The sequence below is a fragment of the Hippocampus guttulatus genome, chromosome 17 (genome assembly GCF_054856545.1).
Source record: "Hippocampus guttulatus isolate MCC_2025c chromosome 17, RoL_Hgut_1.0, whole genome shotgun sequence".
Classification (NCBI taxonomy): domain Eukaryota; kingdom Metazoa; phylum Chordata; class Actinopteri; order Syngnathiformes; family Syngnathidae; genus Hippocampus; species Hippocampus guttulatus.
Window position 1 is genome coordinate 8,516,830 of NC_141277.1, and position 20,587 is coordinate 8,537,416.

At 43.6% G+C, this 20,587-nt stretch overlaps 3 protein-coding genes across 9 annotated transcripts in view; 1 reads left to right on the top strand and 2 right to left on the bottom strand.

The window, feature by feature from the left end:
• Window positions 1–14,698, top strand: part of rapgef1b (Rap guanine nucleotide exchange factor (GEF) 1b) — a 39,286-nt gene extending 24,588 nt beyond the window's left edge. For 3 of the 6 annotated variants that reach the window (XM_086135355.1, XM_086135356.1, XM_086135357.1), the window contains 16 exons: window positions 1,797–1,958; window positions 4,521–4,667; window positions 5,486–5,578; window positions 6,941–7,026; window positions 7,309–7,414; window positions 7,764–7,839; window positions 7,909–7,993; window positions 8,559–8,651; window positions 9,382–9,567; window positions 9,662–9,746; window positions 10,140–10,234; window positions 10,312–10,390; window positions 10,459–10,560; window positions 11,467–11,564; window positions 11,650–11,778; window positions 12,516–14,698. In XM_086135355.1, the coding sequence (XP_085991481.1) occupies window positions 1,797–1,958; window positions 4,521–4,667; window positions 5,486–5,578; window positions 6,941–7,026; window positions 7,309–7,414; window positions 7,764–7,839; window positions 7,909–7,993; window positions 8,559–8,651; window positions 9,382–9,567; window positions 9,662–9,746; window positions 10,140–10,234; window positions 10,312–10,390; window positions 10,459–10,560; window positions 11,467–11,564; window positions 11,650–11,778; window positions 12,516–12,666 (1,773 nt within the window). In that variant the 3' untranslated portion in view covers window positions 12,667–14,698. The remainder of the gene's footprint in view (window positions 1–1,796; window positions 1,959–4,520; window positions 4,668–5,485; window positions 5,579–6,940; window positions 7,027–7,308; window positions 7,415–7,763; window positions 7,840–7,908; window positions 7,994–8,558; window positions 8,652–9,381; window positions 9,568–9,661; window positions 9,747–10,139; window positions 10,235–10,311; window positions 10,391–10,458; window positions 10,561–11,466; window positions 11,565–11,649; window positions 11,779–12,515) is intronic. The other 3 variants (XM_086135358.1, XM_086135359.1, XM_086135360.1) reach the window with 3 other exon arrangements.
• On the bottom strand, window positions 14,689–18,505 carry uck1 (uridine-cytidine kinase 1). Of its 2 annotated transcripts, none has more exons than XM_086135366.1 (7): window positions 18,293–18,505; window positions 17,241–17,400; window positions 17,023–17,116; window positions 16,796–16,938; window positions 16,637–16,731; window positions 16,495–16,543; window positions 14,689–15,795 (listed from the first exon to the last, which is right to left on the bottom strand). In XM_086135366.1, the coding sequence occupies exons 1-7, from the start codon at window positions 18,383–18,385 to the stop codon at window positions 15,599–15,601; spliced, it is 831 nt and encodes a 276-aa protein (XP_085991492.1). In that variant the 5' UTR covers window positions 18,386–18,505; the 3' UTR covers window positions 14,689–15,598. The 2 variants fall into 2 exon arrangements, with proteins under 2 accessions (XP_085991492.1, XP_085991491.1); XM_086135365.1 differs by having other exon boundaries at window positions 17,023–17,119; window positions 18,293–18,502.
• A 555-nt stretch (window positions 18,506–19,060) lies between these two features.
• dnlz (DNL-type zinc finger) lies at window positions 19,061–20,348 on the bottom strand. Its single transcript, XM_086135368.1, has 3 exons — window positions 20,029–20,348; window positions 19,805–19,944; window positions 19,061–19,430 (listed from the first exon to the last, which is right to left on the bottom strand). The coding sequence occupies exons 1-3, from the start codon at window positions 20,305–20,307 to the stop codon at window positions 19,280–19,282; spliced, it is 570 nt and encodes a 189-aa protein (XP_085991494.1). The 5' UTR covers window positions 20,308–20,348; the 3' UTR covers window positions 19,061–19,279.
• Window positions 20,349–20,587: the final 239 nt, after the last annotated feature.

A 20,587-nucleotide genomic window follows, 5' to 3' on the forward strand; every position in this document is an offset into this window, starting at 1 on the left:
TTTCAACTAATACATTTCCAAGGGCGTCAATTTCTATGCCTTTCTGTGACTGTTCCAGTCCCACTGCATGGCTCCAGAGCCAGCCAACTCGACACTCTGATTCGCTGATGCCTACGACACTCACCAGGCCAGGCCCTGCCTTTTGAAGCAGCACGCATTCAAGTCACAGTAGAGCATGAGAATGGTGAATCGAAATATACAATAATAATACCTCCACCTCACGCACCTTGTGTCAAATATCTATTTTTACACTATTAATTGACAGAATAACTGGTAGGATTCCTGATCTTAAAACTACTCAACAGCAGCAGCCCTAGTTTGAAGGCTCGCCATTGTCAAGTGGCCAATGAGCTTATAGTGTCATTAGCAGCTTGCAGCAGATACAAAGAGACTGGAAGAATCACAGAAAGGCATACAACTGGATGTCCATTTTTTGCACTCCTGCCACCAAGACTAATCTGGCCTCGTGTTTTGGACTCATCGTAATAATCCTGTTGGCCTCTGCCATAAGCCTTTGCTCCAACCTTACATGCTTTAGCGACTTTGTGCAGCTTTGGCAAGAAAGGAAAAAAAAGTGAAAAAGTCATTTCCGCTGCCGTATGTGTGTGTGTGTGTAAATTATGGGAGGGGAGCGAGGGAGAAACACCAGATCCGATCATATTGGCCGTGTTTGGAAAGTGCTTTAGTTGGCCTCAATTCTGTAAGGCTCTTAAAGCTGCGAGCATTAAAGGACGGTTCAGTGGAGTGTCACCATAGACGGGGAAAATGAGTGGCCTGCATTTCAGTCACATGACCGACAGGCATTGGAGCTTTCAAGGGAAGATGAACTCAATGACACGTGCAGTGTTTGGTATTATTAACTTCCCTAATCACTATATATGGATTCTTTTTATCTGGTTGACTAAAACCTCCCCCTAAAAATTGCTGTGGAGTAATTAGGCAGTAGGGAATGATGAAAAATCAAATCAACATCAGCTGGTGGACATATTTCAACAAATAAACAACACATGATTCTCAACTACTAAGCTAGCATTGTAAACAAGCCGACGTGAGCCACGCTGGATCATTCTGGGTTTTTACTGTAACACTAAATGGTTGAAGTTGAATTTTTAGGGAAATGTACAATCAATTAAAAGTCAAAAAGCTGAATTGTTGCTAATTCCACGTCGCGTCTGAATCTGCAGTGTCACACAGGATAACCACTTTCTATTTCTGTACCTGGAGGATCATGAGAAATGTCCTATTAGCTCAAATAAACTAATATACATCCACACATCTACCGTGTGCAACAACATCTGTCTCTAATTAACTGCACTTGAGCATAAAATGTTGATTAACAGGACTGAATTAATCCAAAAACCATAATTGAAATCAGCTATTTGGGGATAATACTGTATTTAGCAACAGAAGTTAACAACCGTCCTTGCATGAAATCTGTTTGTTTTCGTCAGGTTAATGCTAAAATTGAAAGTGCTGATTCCTGTTTTATATCGATTTATTCCGAGAAATACCTGAAAGTTTCCAAATTGTGGGAATTTTGCAACCATAGCCATGGGGATAAAACACCAACTACACTTTCCAACAGCCCCCCCCCCCCCAAACCCCTGTTCACAACACAGCTTTTGACACTCCTTCACTTCCTCACTATCCTCCGCCCATACTTAATTTCTACTACTAAACGCTGATTAGGTCTGGCTTAGCTCGTTTAATCAACTTTTTCTTTCCTCCCCCCCCTCATCTCTCACTCCCTTGTGCTCCCCCCATTCCTTGGCTTTTCTCAATCATGCTACTTCTAGGCTTCCCACTCATCCTCCCCCTCTTCCTCCTCCTCTTCCTCGCTCTCCTGCCACCTCCAGCCGTCTGTGGCGGCCATGGAGGAGGCGGGCTCTGGGCTGGGCCTCAGTATGTCCGTCTCTAACTCCTACCTGATTGGCCAAGCCGCCTTGACCACGCCCACGGTAAGTGTCCATACGTGACACGCACGGTGTGTGCACTTTGAACGTTTGAGGCTCGCTGTTCGCTCCCGCGCGCCCGTTGTTGTACTCGATTGTCAATCATGCTTTGTTGTGGCCGTGTTGCTTGTGTTTGTTGAGGTAGAAAAAAAATAAAGTGGGGGAGTAACTGAACAGTAAACTGGCAAGTAAATTAAAATGTCTTGATTAAAAATAATATTAGCGCTACACCTTAAGCAAACAAAACCAAAAACTGGAAATGAATCAGTACGTAGCTGCATATGTGAGCCAGGAGAACCGCCTATGAGGTCAAAAGTAGATTAAAATGGGAACTATTTCATTCCGTTTATGCATAATTTTTATTTTAAAAAATATAAGCGTCAGTTAAGCTTTGCTAAGGTACCATATAGTCCTTTCAAAATATTTCCATTTTCATTTTGACACCTATATATATACTGTATATTCCTTGGTTACTTCCCACCACCGATTGTGAGCAGTCCCCGCCCACTCGCTGCTTCTTTGTTGACCCCGCGGTGTCCAAGGTTCTCCCTCGGGTGGGATGGTGGGAGTGCGTCTCTCCGGCGGAATGCCGCACCAGATGGACGTGATGGAAAACACATTCCTCTCGCTTCCCCTCATCTTTCCACGTCGTCTTTTCTCCTCCATCTTCTTCCGACTTCTCTCCCTCACTGTCTCCTTCCCCTCCTCACCCCCTTGTGGCGTCTCACACCTTTCTTCGTGTGTTTGTGTGGAATGTTTGCATTCCTTACGCCCCGGGGGCATGACGTTTTAGCTCGGGGTGCAGTGGGGACATGCCAAGGAAAGGTGCTCTACTTGCGTCAGTTTACTGGGTTATTCCCACGTGGGTGTGTCTCATGACCTCACTTATAAAGTGAAAATCACTCGATTGTGGATTTTTTTGTCATTTTGCTTTTTGTAACTTTGCGCTATCTATGGTGTTTTGCGTTGTATGTTAACAGTAAGCAAGTCGACGTGGTTAGACAAAATGACATGGCTGAGCGTTTTGGTGTTTACATGTTTAACTGGCTGATATGTGTCAGATTTAGAGCAAACTTTTTCACATCTTACTTGGACAACTGCAAGTGAGAGAGTCATCTTTTCCTTTTCTCAAAGTGATGTTCTATGATAGACTTTCATGTCAGCGAGAGTGTGAACTGGTGCCAAGGAAAACTAGATGTGGGAGAGGTTAAAAAATATATATTTATTTTCAATTATGCCATCTCTATTTTGCAGAGTTTCACATCTTGCGTGTCAGATTGGTCTGTAATCTCCATGATCAACAGAGGTTTTGTATGTCTTGATGTAGTTCAAAGGGCAGAGTAGCTTTTTCCTTGGAACAATTCTACACACCTGCGTTTGTTTGCGTGTGTGTGTGTGTGTGTGTGTGTGTGTGTGTGTGTGTGTGTGTGTGTGTGTGTGTGTGTGTGTGTGTGTGTGTGTGTGTGTGTGAATGTGAATGTGTGTGTGTGGGGGGGGGGCGCTGGTATATGCTGAAACGCAGCTGGTATGTGCAGCGTGTTCACACAGGTTCAGGTTTAGCTCCCTGCGAGTAGACAGACATCATTTTAGTTGGCAACGCATGCACACACAGGTTCATTCTTAAAGTTACCGCATCGCCTTTTGCCGAATTGCTTCGACACACCTTAATAAAAGCAGACCAATTTAAAAAAAATTACCCTATGTGATCATTGGGTTTGTCAAATTCCATTTGACATTTTCCAACACGCAAGCCCGTTAAAGCCACATTCGGACTTTGGCCAGCCCACAGCATCCCCTGCTGACGAAAGAGGCAAACTACAAGTTGGAATATCACGAGCTCAGCTTTTAAGTCATCTTGTTGAAGTGAATCAAGCAGGTACAGTGGAACAGCTGGGGTGAGGGATTCGAACACCAGCCTACTCAGAACCATTCCAAAAAAAGATTTTCCTCAATGTAGAAAAGTTTAGTTGCCATATTTATATCAGGAAAAAATTATAATAAAATGTGATTGGGACATTCTTACCTTTTTACAGATATTACAAGCCGTTTTGCTCACCAAATTTCTCCTTAAAAAAATGCGGCTCTGTTTTTATATTTGTCACTATTTTCCATGACTTTTTATTTCAAATTCAATTTGTTGTTTCAAATATATGCATTAAAAATGAAATGCAAATAGCTTACATAATGTGATGAGGTGATAAAAGATTCACAGTTAGGAGAGCCTTTTGAGGGAAAGCGTGACGACGACTTGGCCTTCTGTGAAAATTAATTTGACATCTGATGGAACCGCTGCCCTGATGCCCGTTTTGCTTTTTCCGTCTTCATTGCTTTGCAATGCTTTTCGTGTTCACACCCACTCCTCGTCATCGTCCTCGTCCGGGTCATCGCCATCCGAAGCATCTCCTCCGCCTCTCACTTTTGCCTCCGTTTCCACCATCTCGTTCCTTAAAGCGATCTGATCTATTGGCTCTTTGTTTTCTTCCTTCTCCTCCTCCTTCTTTTCTTGCTTCCGCTCTTCCCGGGGGAACACCCCCACACACACACACACCCTTCCCCACCTCATCGCAGAGCGTGGACCAAGCTGCCTTGACCAGTGCCCCTGTTCCCAACGGTAATGGGGGAAGACCCGGTCCTGGGGGCTCCCCGTCCGGCTCGGCCGCCTCGATGGCAGCCTGTCCTCCCTCCGAGTCGACTCACAGTGACTCTCTCCACGTGGTGAGGACAGATGGCGAACGCGCTGTGGACATTGAGCGGCCGGGATGGGCTTGTTGCATTCTTATGTAGAAGAAGAAGAAAAGGAAAAACAACTGGCGATGATGGGTCGATCGGTCACACTGAAATCTTGCTCGTCATCACTCTGGCTGTGTTCGGAATCATTCACTAATTCCCAACGCCCTCATCACGGTATCAACATAAGGGCTCCACAATGTGTGAAAATCTGCACTATAGATGATATGCAAAATGTGTTTCAGTACTTTTTTTAGTATGCGCTGTGATGACAGAATTGTGACTCGGGAGTGATTGCAATCACAGCCTGTCACTCATTGGCTGTGTCCAAATTCACAGGCCGGGTCCCCCGAAGATGACATTTTCGGCCACATGACGTCATTTCCGGCGCAACTCCACCGCACGTGGTGTCTAAATTCACATTAAACCTATCCAAATTCGCCACGGTTCATGCAGTCCATGGAGGTTACATAAGAAGGAGGCTTTGAAATCGTCGAAGGACCCAACCTGCTAATTGTTTTTCTGGAATCTGGTACCCACATGCGGTCGAGTCGCGCCAAAAGTGTTGTCACGCCGCTGAAAAATGCAGCCTTCGGAGGACTTAGCCTTTGAATCTGGACACAGCCAACGTCCACTCAGAATCCCAGTGGAGCATGTCTTCCTTCTCTGCATGCACTCTAGTGAGACCTGGTGATCGTGATGATGCTGAGCCAAGACTTTAAAAAAAAAAAGAATAATAATAATAATAACCTGCCTTCACACCCCTTTCACGCTGTCTCACGTCTCGGTTCTTTCCCCTCCCGTAGAGCGAGAGTGCAAATGACGAGGGTGGGGAGGGCGAGTATGTCAACTTGTACTCATCCAGCCAGGCCAATGGCGAACTGCCTCTCTCCCTCAGAGTAAGTAGTAGCAAGGTTGTGCTGCCACTTCAGGGTGCAAAGCATAAGCGCTTTTCGTTCGACTCTGAACGTGGCAGCGTAGCGGTGACCATCTGCCGAGCATGGCTACCTCACGCCCTGGACTGGCTTGTGCGCTTTCCTCCGAGGGTGTTCGTCATGGCCGCCTTTGCGGCTAATGATGCTAACCGCTAAGCTAACACCTCACTTGTCGCTGCTTTAATAAAACAAAGAAGATAAATATCTTGTAGTCCGCGGTTTTTCCGTCAGATTCCCCCATCCTAGTGCAATAGTCGTGCATGTGGGATGGTGAGTGTATGTACTGTATGTGGTTGTCAAGATTCTCTTTGGTGTTCGGGCAGGATCTGTGTATCATTTGTTCTTTGCATTTTTTTTAATAACATGGAAAAAGTGACTCATTATTTTTTAAATGGAACACACAGAATAAACATTTTAGGATAGCGTTGAATTTTCAAAATTAAAAAACAGGCCACAGGAGTAAGTTTTATAAAGCGAACTCGAGGCAAAATTATTCACTGCAATATATACCATGTGCCCCCACCAGTCTAAACACAGTACAGTATTCTGATTAATATACCAACGTGACTGTTCTTCTGTTTTCTGGGTTTGCTCACATGATGTTCACAATGCGAACCCGAGGGCATTTTGATGTCAATTTCAGTCCACAGCAGAGGGCGGTACAGGATGGATGAATCTACTGAGTTCTCATTCCACAAATGCAAAATTAGAGTAACCTCATGGGGGCTGGTAAAATATATTATTGCAAAGAAAATGTTTGCTTCAAGTTCCCCTTGAATGTAACAGTTCAGGTCAAATTGACCCATCTTGACATTTGACAGCAATTACATTTCTTAAATCCTGAATTTGAAGACTTTTCCAAAACAAGCTACTATATTTTTGGACAATGTAAGTTATTCCCAAACTTCCACGGCCTGGAAAATCTTTTTTTTTTTTGTATGTGTGTTTAGCATGAATAACAAAGCACATCACTTTTTTCATTGGATTTTCAATTTTGTCGTTTGAAAATGTCAACAAAGAATGCTCCACGGATTGTAAATGTACACACTGTTTGGGGTTGTCGATATTCCCTTTGGTGTTTGGGCTCGGGTGTGGACTGTCGCATGTGGTGCTGTGTTTACTGTGAACCACAATGGGTGTTTGTAGTTGTGAAAAAGTCAGCATACTGTGTTGGTGTCATTCAATGTTGGTGTTTGTCATGGTTGCATCAGCTCAGCCCAAACCAAATTGTGGCCTGTGTGTGGGTGTGGGTGTCCCAAAAGATGGACCTGACTTGCGAGGGGCCATGACACTCATGTTTCAACATCTTGTTTGCTTTTCAATCAGGAAACCATCATGGCTGATGACGTGCTCCAAGACCCCGCCCCTCCGATGCCATCTACCAATAGCAAAGAGGCTATGGAAGTGGAACGGTAAGGCATGGTTTCAAACTGTATTTGATTGGATAAGAACACAAAAGGCTTTCGTTTGAATTGCAGTATTAGGAAGTCATTGCAATTGTTTTAGTCTCACTTAAGAAACTGAAGTGATTAATTTTAAAAAGCACACATTAAACGTAGTTGAACACACAAAAATATATCTGATGTATTCATATGATACTCCTTAAACACATTGGAATATTTTCGTCATATTTGTTTCAAAATTAGTCCCATTGCCTCCCCTTTGACGATAACTGTTACTTTTGTGTTTTTCAGGAGGCAAAAGTCAGCGGAGTCGGCGGAGGAGAGCGACGAGAACGTGGACGAGCTGTCTCTCATCGATCACAAGGAGATCATGAGCAGGATAACACTAAAACAGGAAGTAAGACAACCGAAACCTATTTATTTATTTTTCTTTTATGCTTGTAGCCACGAGTCTGCAGCGGAAGCGCTACACAGTGGATCAGTGGCACAGTTATTATCGTTGATGAAAACAAACGAAAGGACAAAAACTATCATGCCTTGGAATTGAGGTGCCACAAGATGGCAGCAAAGCCCTACTTTTGTCCGAGCACCTTTTCAACTCACTTCACCACAGTTCCTTAGCACCAAGACGCTACAAGATGATAGCAAAGCACTACTTTTGTCTGAATGTAGCCCCCTCTCATTTCAACATATTGCATAGCGAATCTCCGCTATTGCGAATAATTGACATTGACATTTCTCCTCAGAATGATGACGGGCCGGATGTCCGTGCTGGCTCGGGAGATATTTTATTAGTTCACGCCACAGAGACGGACCGCAAGGGTAAAGATGAATTCTCCCTTGTTATTGTTCCTCTCTCTCTCTGACTAATAACTAATCTCTGCCCCACAGATCTCGTTTTGTACTGTGAAGCCTTTTTGACGACATATCGGACGTTTATAACCCCCGAGGACCTCATAAAGAAGCTACACTACAGATATCCTCTCACCGTTTGCCGCCTTTTGACATTTCTTCCTCGATACCGTGCAAATAATGGTGGATGTCTCTTGCCGCAACAGAAACCGCTGTTTGTGTGGGATACATTCAAGCCCCACCACACTTGGTGAAAATTAGTCCAAATAAGAGCAGAGCGTGCTTTCTTCAAGTTGTTTAGGTGCCACTCCCACTCGTAGTTTACAGTAGAACAAAAGAAAATTAAAACATTTATAATGGAAGTCCGATAGCTTAACATAAAACACCTTCACGGGCTAATGGAAATTAGCATAGATGTTATGGTAGTTGTAAAACCATTCTCACATGTATATATTTTCTTTGCTTCCTCTTGCTGCGAATTATGCTCCATCTCTTCCAGTCGAGCTCAATGCTGCCCAGGATGTTGTGACACAACGTAACACTACAGTAAAGGCCCACAACTCCTTCAATTCAGATTTGCCCATATACTGTAAAAATCCTAACAAATCAATGTCTTAAAAAGCGACACCATAATAGGGGCACAGAATACTGTACTGTACTTTTTTTTTTTTCCCTTGACCACAAAGCACATACACAAGTTTTTGCCACAGTCCAGACACGTTCAAGAAGCGAGTCAGCAAGAACACCTTCTTTGTGTTGGTGCGTGTTGTGGACGAGCTCTGGTGAGTAATAAGATAAGATAAGATATCCTTTATTTGTCCCACACTGGGGAAATTTACAGCCTCCAGCAGCAAGAATGTAGGCAGAAAGAAGAAAAAACAAACAAACACCGTTCAATTAAGTGCAATATAAATACAAAATGGATAAATCGCAGTGCTATTTACAGTTGTTTTCCACATCATTTAATTATTATTAATACTATTGTTGCTATTTTTTATTCAGCAGCCTGACAGCAGTTGGTAGGAACGAGCGTCGGTATCTCTCCTTCTTGCAGCGCGGGTGTAACAGTCTCTGGCTGAAGGAGCTACCTAGTGCTGTCAGGGCGGGCTGGAGAGGGTGGGAGGGACTGTCCATCATAGCATAATTGCAATCCATTGCTGCAAAAACGAGATTATAAATAATGTATACTACTGTCGGAGATTGAGTTTCTGAGTGAAATCTCAGGGTGTATCCCAAATATACCATAACCTTTCGAGGTGTGCCTATTTTGACCTTGTGTTTTTTTTTTAATACTAGCATTAGAGAAACGGGATACCAAATGAAGTCATGGTCATGACACGGGAAGTAAGAGTAACCGACGGTAATCAATTCCGTGACCGGATTAGAGATCCGCCCATTCAAGATTGACTGTTTTATTAGTGGTCGCTGAGCTTCTTGTGTCACGGTGATTTGTAACAAAGAGACTGGCTGAAATGGGGTCAAGTTTCCCTGACAATGGGCCTCTGCTTCCAGTCTGGTGGAGCTGACGGAGGACATCCTGAAGCAGCTCATGGACCTGGTCTTCACCCTGGTCTGCAACGGGGAGCTCAGCCTGGCCCGAGTCCTCCGCAAGAACATCCTGGACAAGGTGGAGCAGAAGAAGCTGCTGCGCTACACCAACTCACTCAAGCCGCTCGCTGCCCGCGGCGTCTCGGCCAGGTACGCCCGTGACCTCCCGTGACCCCTGTCTCCCATCTGCAGCGGAGTGTAGAAAATGATGATCTAAATCGGTGTGTGAATGCCTTCCCGCCAGGCCCGGAACGCTTCACGATTTCCGCAGTCACGAGATTGCAGACCAGCTCACGCTTCTCGACGCAGAGCTCTTCTACAAAATTGAGGTAGGCCAGCCGATGCCCGGTACTCTCTACAGTTGCGTAATGAGGTGCCTTGTCAGGCTTTGGACCGTGCAATTGAGTGATGAAAGGTTTGGTACTTTCTAGTTAGTGATTAAAGGTTTGGTACTTTCTGCATGTGAGTAAGTAAAGCACCTTAATGCCTATCACTCACTGCAGTTGAGTAAGTAAGTGCCTGCAACTTTCAGCAGTTGAATAATTAAATGCTTTTGCAGTTGAGCAAATTAATGTTTGGTACCTAATTTCTGTAGGTAAGTAAAAGGGTGCCTGCTACTCTACGGCTGGCTAAACAAATGACTGGTGCTCTTGAGTTGAGTAACTAAAAGCCGCTGATCAAATGAATTCTGATTGTGGTCATTTTGTTTCTGTCTGCGTCAGATTCCCGAGGTGTTGCTTTGGGCCAAAGAGCAAAACGAAGAGAAGAGTCCCAACCTGACGCAGTTCACAGAGCACTTTAACAACATGAGCTACTGGTGAGTGTCAAAAAACGAAAAAAGCATCTGGGAGCTCCTGTTACCCACTTTCTGTTTTAATCGTCTGCGTCCTCCAGGGTGCGCTCATTAATCATTCAGCAAGAAAAAGCCCAGGACCGAGAGAAGCTGCTGCTCAAGTTCATCAAGATCATGAAGGTGAGTCCTGGCACGCCCACGGAAAATGTATTTCATTTCTTTTTTACTCACTCCACTTCTTTGGACAGCACTTAAGAAAGTTGAACAACTTCAACTCGTACCTGGCCATCCTGTCCGCCCTGGACTCCGCCCCCATCCGAAGACTGGAGTGGCAGAAGCAGACGTCAGAGGTGAGCTCCTGAACTCGGGTGTCTCGTCGTAGCGACCAATCCCATTAAGATGACACACGACTCGACAAGTCACGCTACATTTTGTGGGTGTGGGTGGGTGTGAGACTGTTTGCATGTTAGCTCAACAAGAAAATGATTTGTTTTGGGACAAGACTTCATCATTGCTTCTCTTTTTAGCATTAAACAAATGGGGGGGAAAGGTGGTTTTGTCTCGTCTTTTTTGATAAAGAGCCAATTTCAGGACAATTTAGAGTGTTCAATTAACCTAGCGTGTTTTTGCAATGTGGGAGGAAACCAGAGTACTCTGACAAAACCCACGCAGGTACAGGCAAAACATGCAAAATCCACACCATTCAAACCCACAACCTCTGCGGATGTGCGAATCGGTCGACCATCATGCCGCAAAATCTTTTTATACTAAGATTGAATTTTGAAAAATGAATATGCAAAGTTTTAATCAAGAACATAATCTCATCATCAAGGTTCATAAACTTAGTCATATTAACTTTGCTTTCTGACTTCCGGGGTTGAGTGAACGCTGGCGCGTTTTGGCTGCCGCTGCTCAACCCGTATTGTTTTGTGTTTTTTGTTATTGTAAAGTGTCCTTGGGTGTCTTGAAAGGCGCTTATAAATAAAATGTATTATTATTATTATTATTATTATCTCTAAGCAACAGCATAGCAGTAAACGATTTATTTGAAATATCGGCAACATGGCAGCAATGCCAACGATGATAACATCAAAGCGGTCAAAAAAACACTCGTCTTGTCTGAGCTCTTCGACACGGTCGCAGCTCCAAGTTAGGCGTGGAGGAAGGCCACCTCCAGATTTTATATGCCGAATGAAAAAACAAAACCCTGTTGTAATATTTTCTCTTGCTTTTTTTTCTTTTTATCCTTCCATCAGGGATTGGAGGAATATTGCACATTGATTGACAGCTCGTCGTCCTTCCGGGCATACCGGGCCGCTCTGGCTGAAGTCGAGCCTCCCTGCATCCCGTACTTGTAAGTGCTTTGCATGGTTTGTCACCTTAAACAGAAATAAAGAGAGAAAGTACAGACACTCTCACACTGACAACTCTCGCCCCAGGGGTCTGATCTTGCAGGACCTGACCTTCGTTCACCTGGGCAACCCCGACCTCATCGACGGCAAAGTCAACTTCTCCAAGCGGTGGCAGCAATTCAACATCCTGGACAGCATGCGCCGCTTCCAGCAAGTGTGCGTAACCACGCATCCCATCTGTATACGTTCGACCCGTTTGCTAACCAAAACGGCAGCACCTAGCCAAGCGCGTAAGCGGTCTCTTAGATGAGTGACTGACTAAAAGACCACAGCGATATCAAGACCATGTCAAGTTTTGTTTTTTTTAACAGTTCTACTTCTCCCACTTCTCAAATTGGGAGCCAGCCATTTTTGACCATTTCGACACATTTTTGAAGGCCTACAGAAAAAATTGTTCTATAGTTAGATAAGCATGGAACCTACCAAAAGAAAGCTTTAACCCTCTTCTTTCATCAGGAAAAAAAGGTTTTACCCTTTACCATTCTTTAGTAATCGGCTGTTGAACATTGGTAAGTTTCCAAGAGAAATTCTGCAACAAAAAAAAAAAAAAGAGCTTTCTGTGCAAGGTTGTATTTCAAGCAGAACTTTCACTTTGAGGCAATTTTTTCTTTTGGGCATTTTTTTATACCTTTGATTGCAAAATAACCGTTTATTGCAAGATAAGCACTGCACTGATGCATGCCCTATGCATGGAGTTTCAATGAACGTTGAACTTTGCGTGTGCGTTTCTGTGCCTGCGTGCATGTGTGGGCGTGTTCGTCAAGGATGGCGATGGGACTTGGTCATCTTTCTTTGATTTGAAAAAGCTCTGTTGTAGAGTTTAAAAAAAAAAGGGGCTTCAAAATCTTCAGGTTCACTGCGTGAGTTTCATGTCGTGTTGTTTTCGTTTCCAGGCACTACGAGCTGAAACGCAACGACGACATCGTCTCCTTCTTCAACGACTTCAGCGACCACCTGGCCGAGGAGGCGCTGTGGGAGCTGTCGCTGAAGATCAAGCCGCGAAACATCGCCCGGCGCAAAACGGAGCGGGACGAGAAGACTTAAGCGCAGCGGCCCCACCAACGGCGCAAACAAACAAACAAACAAAAAAAGACATGACCTCCAACTGTGCTTCAATGACACTAACTCCACTTTAAAGGACCCGCCGAATGGACGCTTTTATTTTCGGCAGGCACTAACGGGAGATTCGTTGCAGGAGAACGATTATTGGAAGCGCGAGTGAGTTTTACGAGGAGCCGCACCAGGCTGGGAGACTTCTCATTACTGGGAGAGAGCGAACTCACAAATACGGAAATAACCAAAGTCTGCTCTCTTGTAAAGTGGAGACGGTCGGCCGAGTGTGTGACACTGAGGTGAGAAGGTCCATTACGCTTTCAAGTTTTTCAACATTTTTGTATTATTATATGTCGTCGCTGTTGGGTGGAATTCTGCCATCTCTAAAATCACGATTTTAAAACATGTTGCTTGAGTTACTTAAAGGGGAACTTGAGGATTTCGAGGGAAGCTCTTGACATCTGTATCATGGTGCCGTCATTTTTCGCCACACCAACCTCTTCAGTTGACTGAAATTGACGTCAACGTGCCATTAGGCTCGCATTGCGAATGTCTTGGCTTCACCTGTTTTCTGGGTTTGGCCACGTGACGCTGCCAATGCAACCCTGCGGGCACTTGGATGGCGATTTAAGCCGACAGCAGAGGGCAGTATAGGATAAAAATGGTAGCATCCCGTGATGGATGAAAATTGATGGCTCCATTATCAGAATCCCGTTTTTGGGCTAGTGGAGGCACATAAAACAATGCAAATATTTTTTTAAAACCCTAAGTCCCCCTTTAAAACTGCATTTTCGAAGCTATATCTTAGATTGATATCATATACTTTTGCGCACCAACATCAACACGCCACCACCCCAAAATCATGTACAATTGCTAATTTAATATGCTAAAAAAAAAAATCGAATTCATTTTGCTTTATCCATAATAGTCTGCACTTACGCTGACTATATTTGTATAATCATTCCCAAGCTCTTTTTTTCCCCCAGAGGTCTTAGAGCCATGAGTGATGTCATGAAATGATAAGCTGACTAAGCAGCATAATAGGCGGAAATGATTCCGTACACAAACTGAACCTTTGTACCTGACTCATTTCCTTCGGTACTTATAATTAATATGACAACTTTCTTTTGTTGTTGTTGTTTTAAACAGAGCAGGCTTACTCAAATCTATCTCACCTATTTTCAGTCATTATTACGCAAAATACATCCAGATTTTCAATCTTAAGGCAACATCATGCTGTACTGTTCTCTAGCTTTATTTGGGTAATAATGTCTAAATTAACAGTTGTCGTCAAAGACCAATAGTATCAATATGTGAGAGTGAAATTGACCCTATTTAGAGATAACGGGGTTTCCACACAACAGCGACGATATACATACACTACTTGCAAAAAGTTTGAAACATTGCATCCAAAGCAGAGTATCGCTTACTTTTTGTGAGTTGTTTGCGTGTATTTGTGTGTGTGTGTATATGTATATATACATATATGTGTATATATATGTATGTATTTTCACGTGCCATTGAATCGGTCACCTCAACTCAAGCACGCCGCTCCCCTCAAAATAGCAGCGCCATCCACTGTGAAGTCCTGCGTTGAAGGGGGAGGTTTGTTCGCTTGTGTAAAGATGTGTGGATACGAAATGTATTATATACACACGCCGCTCCTTTTGTTCTTGAAAAGGACGTTTGTGCTTACCGGAAGAACTCTGCCGTCTCTCCCGCAAGTGCCGTACGTACGCATGCAAAAACAAGGAGAAAGGCAAACGAGACAAAAAGACGGTAAGAGAAATGACGCAAGATGCTGTGATCTGTTATGTCATGGTGTGCTGTGGTCATGTGTAAAAAAGAAAAAAAAATCCAAAATCCCCCCGCCCCAAAAAAAAACAAGTCATGTTCGAGGCGAGGTGAGTGAAGTCGTTTGTCATTCCAAAATGTAAATGATTTCCTTTCGTCTTTGGGAGACCAGTCAGAAGCAACGCGTCACACTGTGCCCTCAATAAAAACAAACAGCTGTTTCTATACATGAACTCATCATACTTTATTATCATCTTATATTATTCACATAAACACACGAAAAACATTCCTTTTACATGGGCATTGAACAATCTTTAGTGGGGGAAAAAAACTGCATCTCGCACTGTGGGTTATAACTTCAAATTAATGGAACAAAATGGGTCACACAGTGCATTTTTTCCCCCTACATCAGCTTATGATTGTAATGTCGATAAATTGACACAACAGGACCATGTGTGTATGCTTGCAAAATTTGGAAAAGTTGGAAACGTTCCATAGGAATTTATGGGAATAAAGCAGAATGGGAACCTCTTAATAATTTTAGCCATCTAAACTAGAACAGTCACATTTCATTCAACTACAAAGGTACCTTGACTTAAGTCACTCATCCTTACGTCTGTATTATACTGCCCCCATTTGGCCACTGAAATGGAGCAAAAAAATGTGGCAGTGAAATTTTTTTTTAATCGATTCAATTGTCAGTAATAGATGTTTTGATAGTATTAATAGAAGTTAAGTACAACAGAGTGATATTTTTCTAATTTAAAAAAAAGCACATTACGCAAAACGAATTAATGGCGTTTGCATTCATTTCAATGAGGAAAGATAATATGAGACAGGCACCGCTGTACCCCAAGCCGTGGCTTGTGGGCAACGAGAGGTAGCTATTTGCTGCGGATGTCTGCTTATGACAAAACTAAATGTTTATATTTACACTTGAATGGGCCATTTCATTCAATTCCCCCAAAATTCTCATTGAAAGTCTTCCAATTTGGACCATTTCCCAAATTTCTCAAATGAGAGTTGCCAGAAACTTCCCCGCCCTTGTAACAGCAAATTCCAAAATCAAATAAAGGTCTTTGGGAATGGTGTGGCGGAAGCTTCCGAACGATGCCGGGCATTCTGGCCGCTAGTGGGGCCGAGTGCTGGGCTCCAACAGGGCCCGCTTTCCGGCCGGGTTGGCACTGGCAGCGTTCTGCAGGTGGCATTCGCCCGCCATGGCCCGCTTCAAATTGCGGACCTGCCCGTTGATGGGCCCCCGCTGCCACTTGCAGATGTCGCCGTTGAGGATGTCCTGGATGTGCTGCACAATCAGGTTGATGGCCACTGGAGGCACACAAACAAACACGTTAGTGTGTAAAGTCTGTGGGCCTCCGTTGTAATAGATGCTCTAATCATTCGGTGTGTAGCACTGTTGGTATAGTCAACGAAATAACTGAAACTGGAAAAAAAAACTTATTACTGTGCAGCTTTAATGGGGAAACGAGGTCCAACAGTCATTTGGTAATTGTAGTTGACTTTATTACGCAACACATACTGTGACATTTATTTTATCTTGCACTCAACAAATACTCGAAATATATATCAAAAAACAAACGAATCCAGATTAATATTTTGTGTAAAACTTAAAACTAATTAAAGAAATAAAATGAATTTAAAAGCAAATCAAAACCGCAAAAGAACCCAACAAGCCACACACCAATTAATCTTTAAGTATGCCGCCTGCAGATTAGCTCCTTGTGACAGGAAAAAAAAAGATATTTGGTGTGGTAATCACAAAAAGCTGGCTGCCTCAAATCGTGGCCTCTGCTTTAAAACGCCACCCCACAATTAATCATCAGGTGTGCTGTCCACTAAAATAAATGCCTCACCTCAAGTCAGTGCGTCCATTTTGTCCCCTGAGGACAAAGTTTTAGTTGTAGTGCCACTTGGGAGTGGTAATTAGTTACCGCTCTTATGATTGACCGTTTTTTTTTAGGATAACTTAAAAAGATGATTTTTCTAGTCATGAGAAATGAGCCTCACCCATGTTGTCAACTCCCCTGGGAATGATGACATCCACGTACTTCTTGGTCTAAAACCAGGACAGAGGGGGGGAAAAAATCCTTCAAGTATGTGGGAGGGAACACTTGCTCAGTAAAAGTAGTGCTCAGGATCTCACGCTTACCGGCAAACAGAACTCTTCAAAGGCAGGTTTCACAAAGGTGGTGTACTGCGACAGGATCTGCTCCAGGTCCCGGCCTCGGGCCATGTCCCGCAGCACTAACGAACCGAAAAGTTCAGCTCAGAAACAATCGGGGAAATAAATCCAAACCATATTTCGTACCTCTGCGAGACAGCCGCACGTCGGAATCGGTGTCCACAAAGAGTTTCATGTGGAACATGTCTCGCACTTTCTGCGGGTAAAAGACCAAGATGCCCTCCAAGAGGACAACGTCGGCCGGGTAAACGGTGATCCTCTCATCCAACCTGAAAGCAAAAGAGCGCATGAAGCAAAACATTGATTTTGCTGGCTTTCTCTGTGTGAATGAATGTCGACATTTAAGGTCTCACCTGGAATGGGTGACAAAGTCATACGTGGGGACTTGAACCACTCTGCCCTCCACAATGTCCTTCAATGTTTTGTACATCAGCTCATTGTCGAAGGCTTCTGGCGAGACCAAAACGGCAAGAGTTCCTCACTGTTACAAAGTGCTGTATTTCTCAAATAGTGTCTCCCGCTCTAATAGACACCACGCTTTAATGAGTCCCTCGGCGTGTGTTTTGTCTACCTGGATGATCAAAGTTGTACTGGCCCTTGAGAGCTTTGGCCTTTTGCTCAGCGGTGAGCACGCGGTAGAAGCAGTCTTGGCTGATGATGGCCACCTTCCTCTGGTGGTGGTCCACCTTGTTCTGGCCCAGCAGCTCCATGATCTTAGCGCACACTGTCGACTGGCATAGTGCCCCAGAAATAAAAAATTCAAATGAAAAGCGAGGAGAAACACATAGGCAACACGTATTTTAATTTGTGATATATAGTTATCGGGGAACACGGTGATTGACTGGTGAGCACGTATGCCTCAGTGCAAAGCCGCAGGATCCGATTCCAGCTTCGGCCTTCCTGTATGTGGAGTTTGCATGTACCCTGTGCCTGTGTGGGTTTTAACTGGGTACTCCGGTTTCCTCCCACATTCCAGAAACATGCATGTCAGGTTAATGGAACACTCTGAATTGTCCCTAGGTGTGAGTGTGAGCACGAATGGTTGTACATCTGTGTGCCCTGCAATTGTCAACCAGTTCAGGGTGTGCACCCCGCCTACACCCTGAAGACAGCTGGGATAGGCTCCAGTACCCGTGACCCTTGCTTGCATGAGCCTATTAGAAAATGGGTGGATGGATATATTTATTATTGTTTAAATACATTACTATCTTTGGCTGAGAAACATTACAGAAAAAAATGAAATCAAACCCAAAATGATTGCTATAAATATTTATTTACATACACATGTAAAAACCCCAATGCATTTCGTATTGTAATTGTACAATTTTTTAATAGCACATTTATTGATTTTGGTTTTGCACTTAACACTTGCACCGTCTCAAGTCAACGATAAAGAAGAAAGCTAGCGATTTTTAAAAACATTTTCTCTCTCTCCTGTGTTTGTTTGTGACTAGTAACACGCATACGTCACAAAAGAAGCTATCCAAAACGAATGTCGCGTGTATAATAGATAACGCAAACGCATTTTAATCGTTGTCCTAAGTGGGCGGGCCAAATGCCTTGACAGGCGACGCTACCCCGGCTAATGCTAACGACCACCTGAGCGAATGGGCTCGAACAAACCTTCCCACTGGCAGTCCCCCCACTGACGCCGATGAGGAACGGCCAGTGATGCGGCCTCTCCTCGGCCTCCTCTGCGGCTGCGAGGGCCTCCATCGCAGTCCGAACGCGAGAAGGGGGCAAAACAAAAGAGGCGACGTGCTAACCTGCTGCAAAAAGGCGCTACAACGTTAGCAAATAAGCAAGTCGCCTTCTCGCGCGAAGTGACGAGATCATGTGATTCATGTGACGCTGGCGCGATGCTGAAAACGCCCTGCAAATGCACTTCAATTATTTTGTATTTCGTAATACATCGCGATGGAAATTTTATATCGAAACTTTGTTTACTCTTTGGTAAAATGGCCGAATATACACAAGTACGGTACTACAGTAGCCACACAAGCACAAGCTAATGCAGCTTTTTGCATTTGTAGTTTTGTCATTTTCCCATAATGTGTTAAATCGTCTTTTTCCACGCATTTATCTAATTACATAACTGTTATAATAACAATGCATTCAAATAATACAATGCCAAATGTAAAAAACATTCTTAATCATACAATATCCTTGATTTAAAACAAAATTGTTTTCTACTATCAAACAATTATGCCTATCTTTCCAATTTAAAAATTTGATGTGGCTCTTGAGTGCTAACGTTTTCAGAATCCTGACGACAGTTCTACTTCTACAAAGACAACAATTAATGCGCTTATATAGGATTTATATTTGGTAAAGTGTTCAAAAATGGAAACATCAAAACTTCTATAAAAATAAATGCAATTGCAGTGACTGTTTTGGATTCATAATTTGATTTTATTTCAGATTTTCTGTTATGCTGTTTTCTTCCTAGTCAGCATAGTGAACTTGTGGTGAGCCCGTCTACCTCATAGTTGTTGCGTTCTGATCCAGATCTGGAGTTTGCATCAGTTTCCATGCACTTGTGGGTTCTCTCTGGCTTCTTCCCATACAACCACAGTGGAAAATAACCATCTGACTCGATGGTGTATGCATTCATGCATCTTCCTTCAAATCCTTCTTGTTTGCTGTTTCCTGTTGAGGACATTTCTCCTGGCTCGACTCGGTTAGGACGACCTCAAGAGCATCACTTCCTCCCAGCCGCCTCACCGTCTCTCCTTTGGCGGCCAGTATCTCCTCGATGTTCCTGACAACGTTCACATAGAGTACGTAAAGAGAAGCTTTTGTAAAAAATAAAATAAATAGATTATGGTAATGCAAATTTCCCCAGTGTGGGACAAATAAAGGTTATCTTAATTCTAAACCTTTAAACACCTGTTACTTCAGCAGCAGGACCACATACAAACAGACCATACAATATTATTTTTGCTCATTGGTCATACATTAAAAGTGCCCAACTCAAAATTCTATTTGTATACTGTAAAAACTCATTAGAAGATTTTCACTTACAAATCTGCGGTATAGCGGGGGTCATGAACGACGAACCACAATGTGGCGGAGGGCCGCTGTACAGTACTATGATTTCATAACTTTTATTTTTCAGAGTATCAAGCAACCAACCTCTTCCCTTCCAGATCGGAGAACCAGCCCAGGTTGTCAGAGATAATGTGGTGATTCTTGCATCCCGGACACGTCACAATCACGACACCATTATGATACGCCTGCTTGGAGATGTTCTGCCTGGATCTGGCGGTGCACACCTTCAAAGAGTTCCAATTTGCAACAAGTCCATCACTAAGTTGCGTAACACTTTGCGTTGCACAAATGTGGAGAAACCAAAGTACCTTGCATGTGTACACCAGGTAGTAATGTGTTGACTGGATTTTCCCAACAGCCTCACTCGAGAACCTTCTCCAAATGATTTGGACTTTTTCCGAGTGTGCCTGAAGACGACCATTACACTGATCCAATCGAGAAAGACTATTTATTGCTACTACCGCAGAGAGATAGCGGGGATAAATTCCACACACCGACGAACGACATCGTGAACCCCGAGCAAACGGTGACATCAATCTCGATATTTGTGATGCCCGTAAACATGCGAGACAGCCGTAGAGCGCCATGACAGTTGTTTACGTTGTCTGGAGCTGCTGGGTCGTCGTGTGGTTATGACGTCATTTCATTCTCGTTAATTTGGGGCACAGCATTGCACATTGTTTTTTTATGAGTGAGGAATTGTACTCTTTTGTTAGTTTTATGAACGGCACAAAGCAACATTGTTTGCTGGCATTAATTGGTTTATTGTATTGTGCCTTTCTTTTTGTGAGGAAATGTAGTACACGTGCAAAATCGATCTCGATATTTGTTGCAAACGCAAATGAGTTTGAGCCAAAGGAACCAACG

Excerpts from the sequence above, each read along its gene's own strand:
- dnlz (XM_086135368.1), bottom strand. The coding sequence starts at position 20,307 with ATGGCGCTCTACGGCTGTCTCGCATGTTTACGGGCATCACAAATATCG. Across the intron at positions 19,945-20,028 it reads ACCTGGTGTACACATGCAAG|GTGTGCACCGCCAGATCCAG; the intron begins GTACTTTGGTTT and ends AACTCTTTGAAG. Across the intron at positions 19,431-19,804 it reads TCCGATCTGGAAGGGAAGAG|GAACATCGAGGAGATACTGG; the intron begins GTTGGTTGCTTG and ends GAACGTTGTCAG.
- uck1 (XM_086135365.1), bottom strand. The coding sequence starts at position 18,385 with ATGGAGGCCCTCGCAGCCGCAGAGGAGGCCGAGGAGAGGCCGCATCAC. Across the intron at positions 17,120-17,240 it reads GTACAACTTTGATCATCCAG|AAGCCTTCGACAATGAGCTG; the intron begins GTAGACAAAACA and ends TGGTCTCGCCAG. Across the intron at positions 16,939-17,022 it reads GACTTTGTCACCCATTCCAG|GTTGGATGAGAGGATCACCG; the intron begins GTGAGACCTTAA and ends TTTTGCTTTCAG.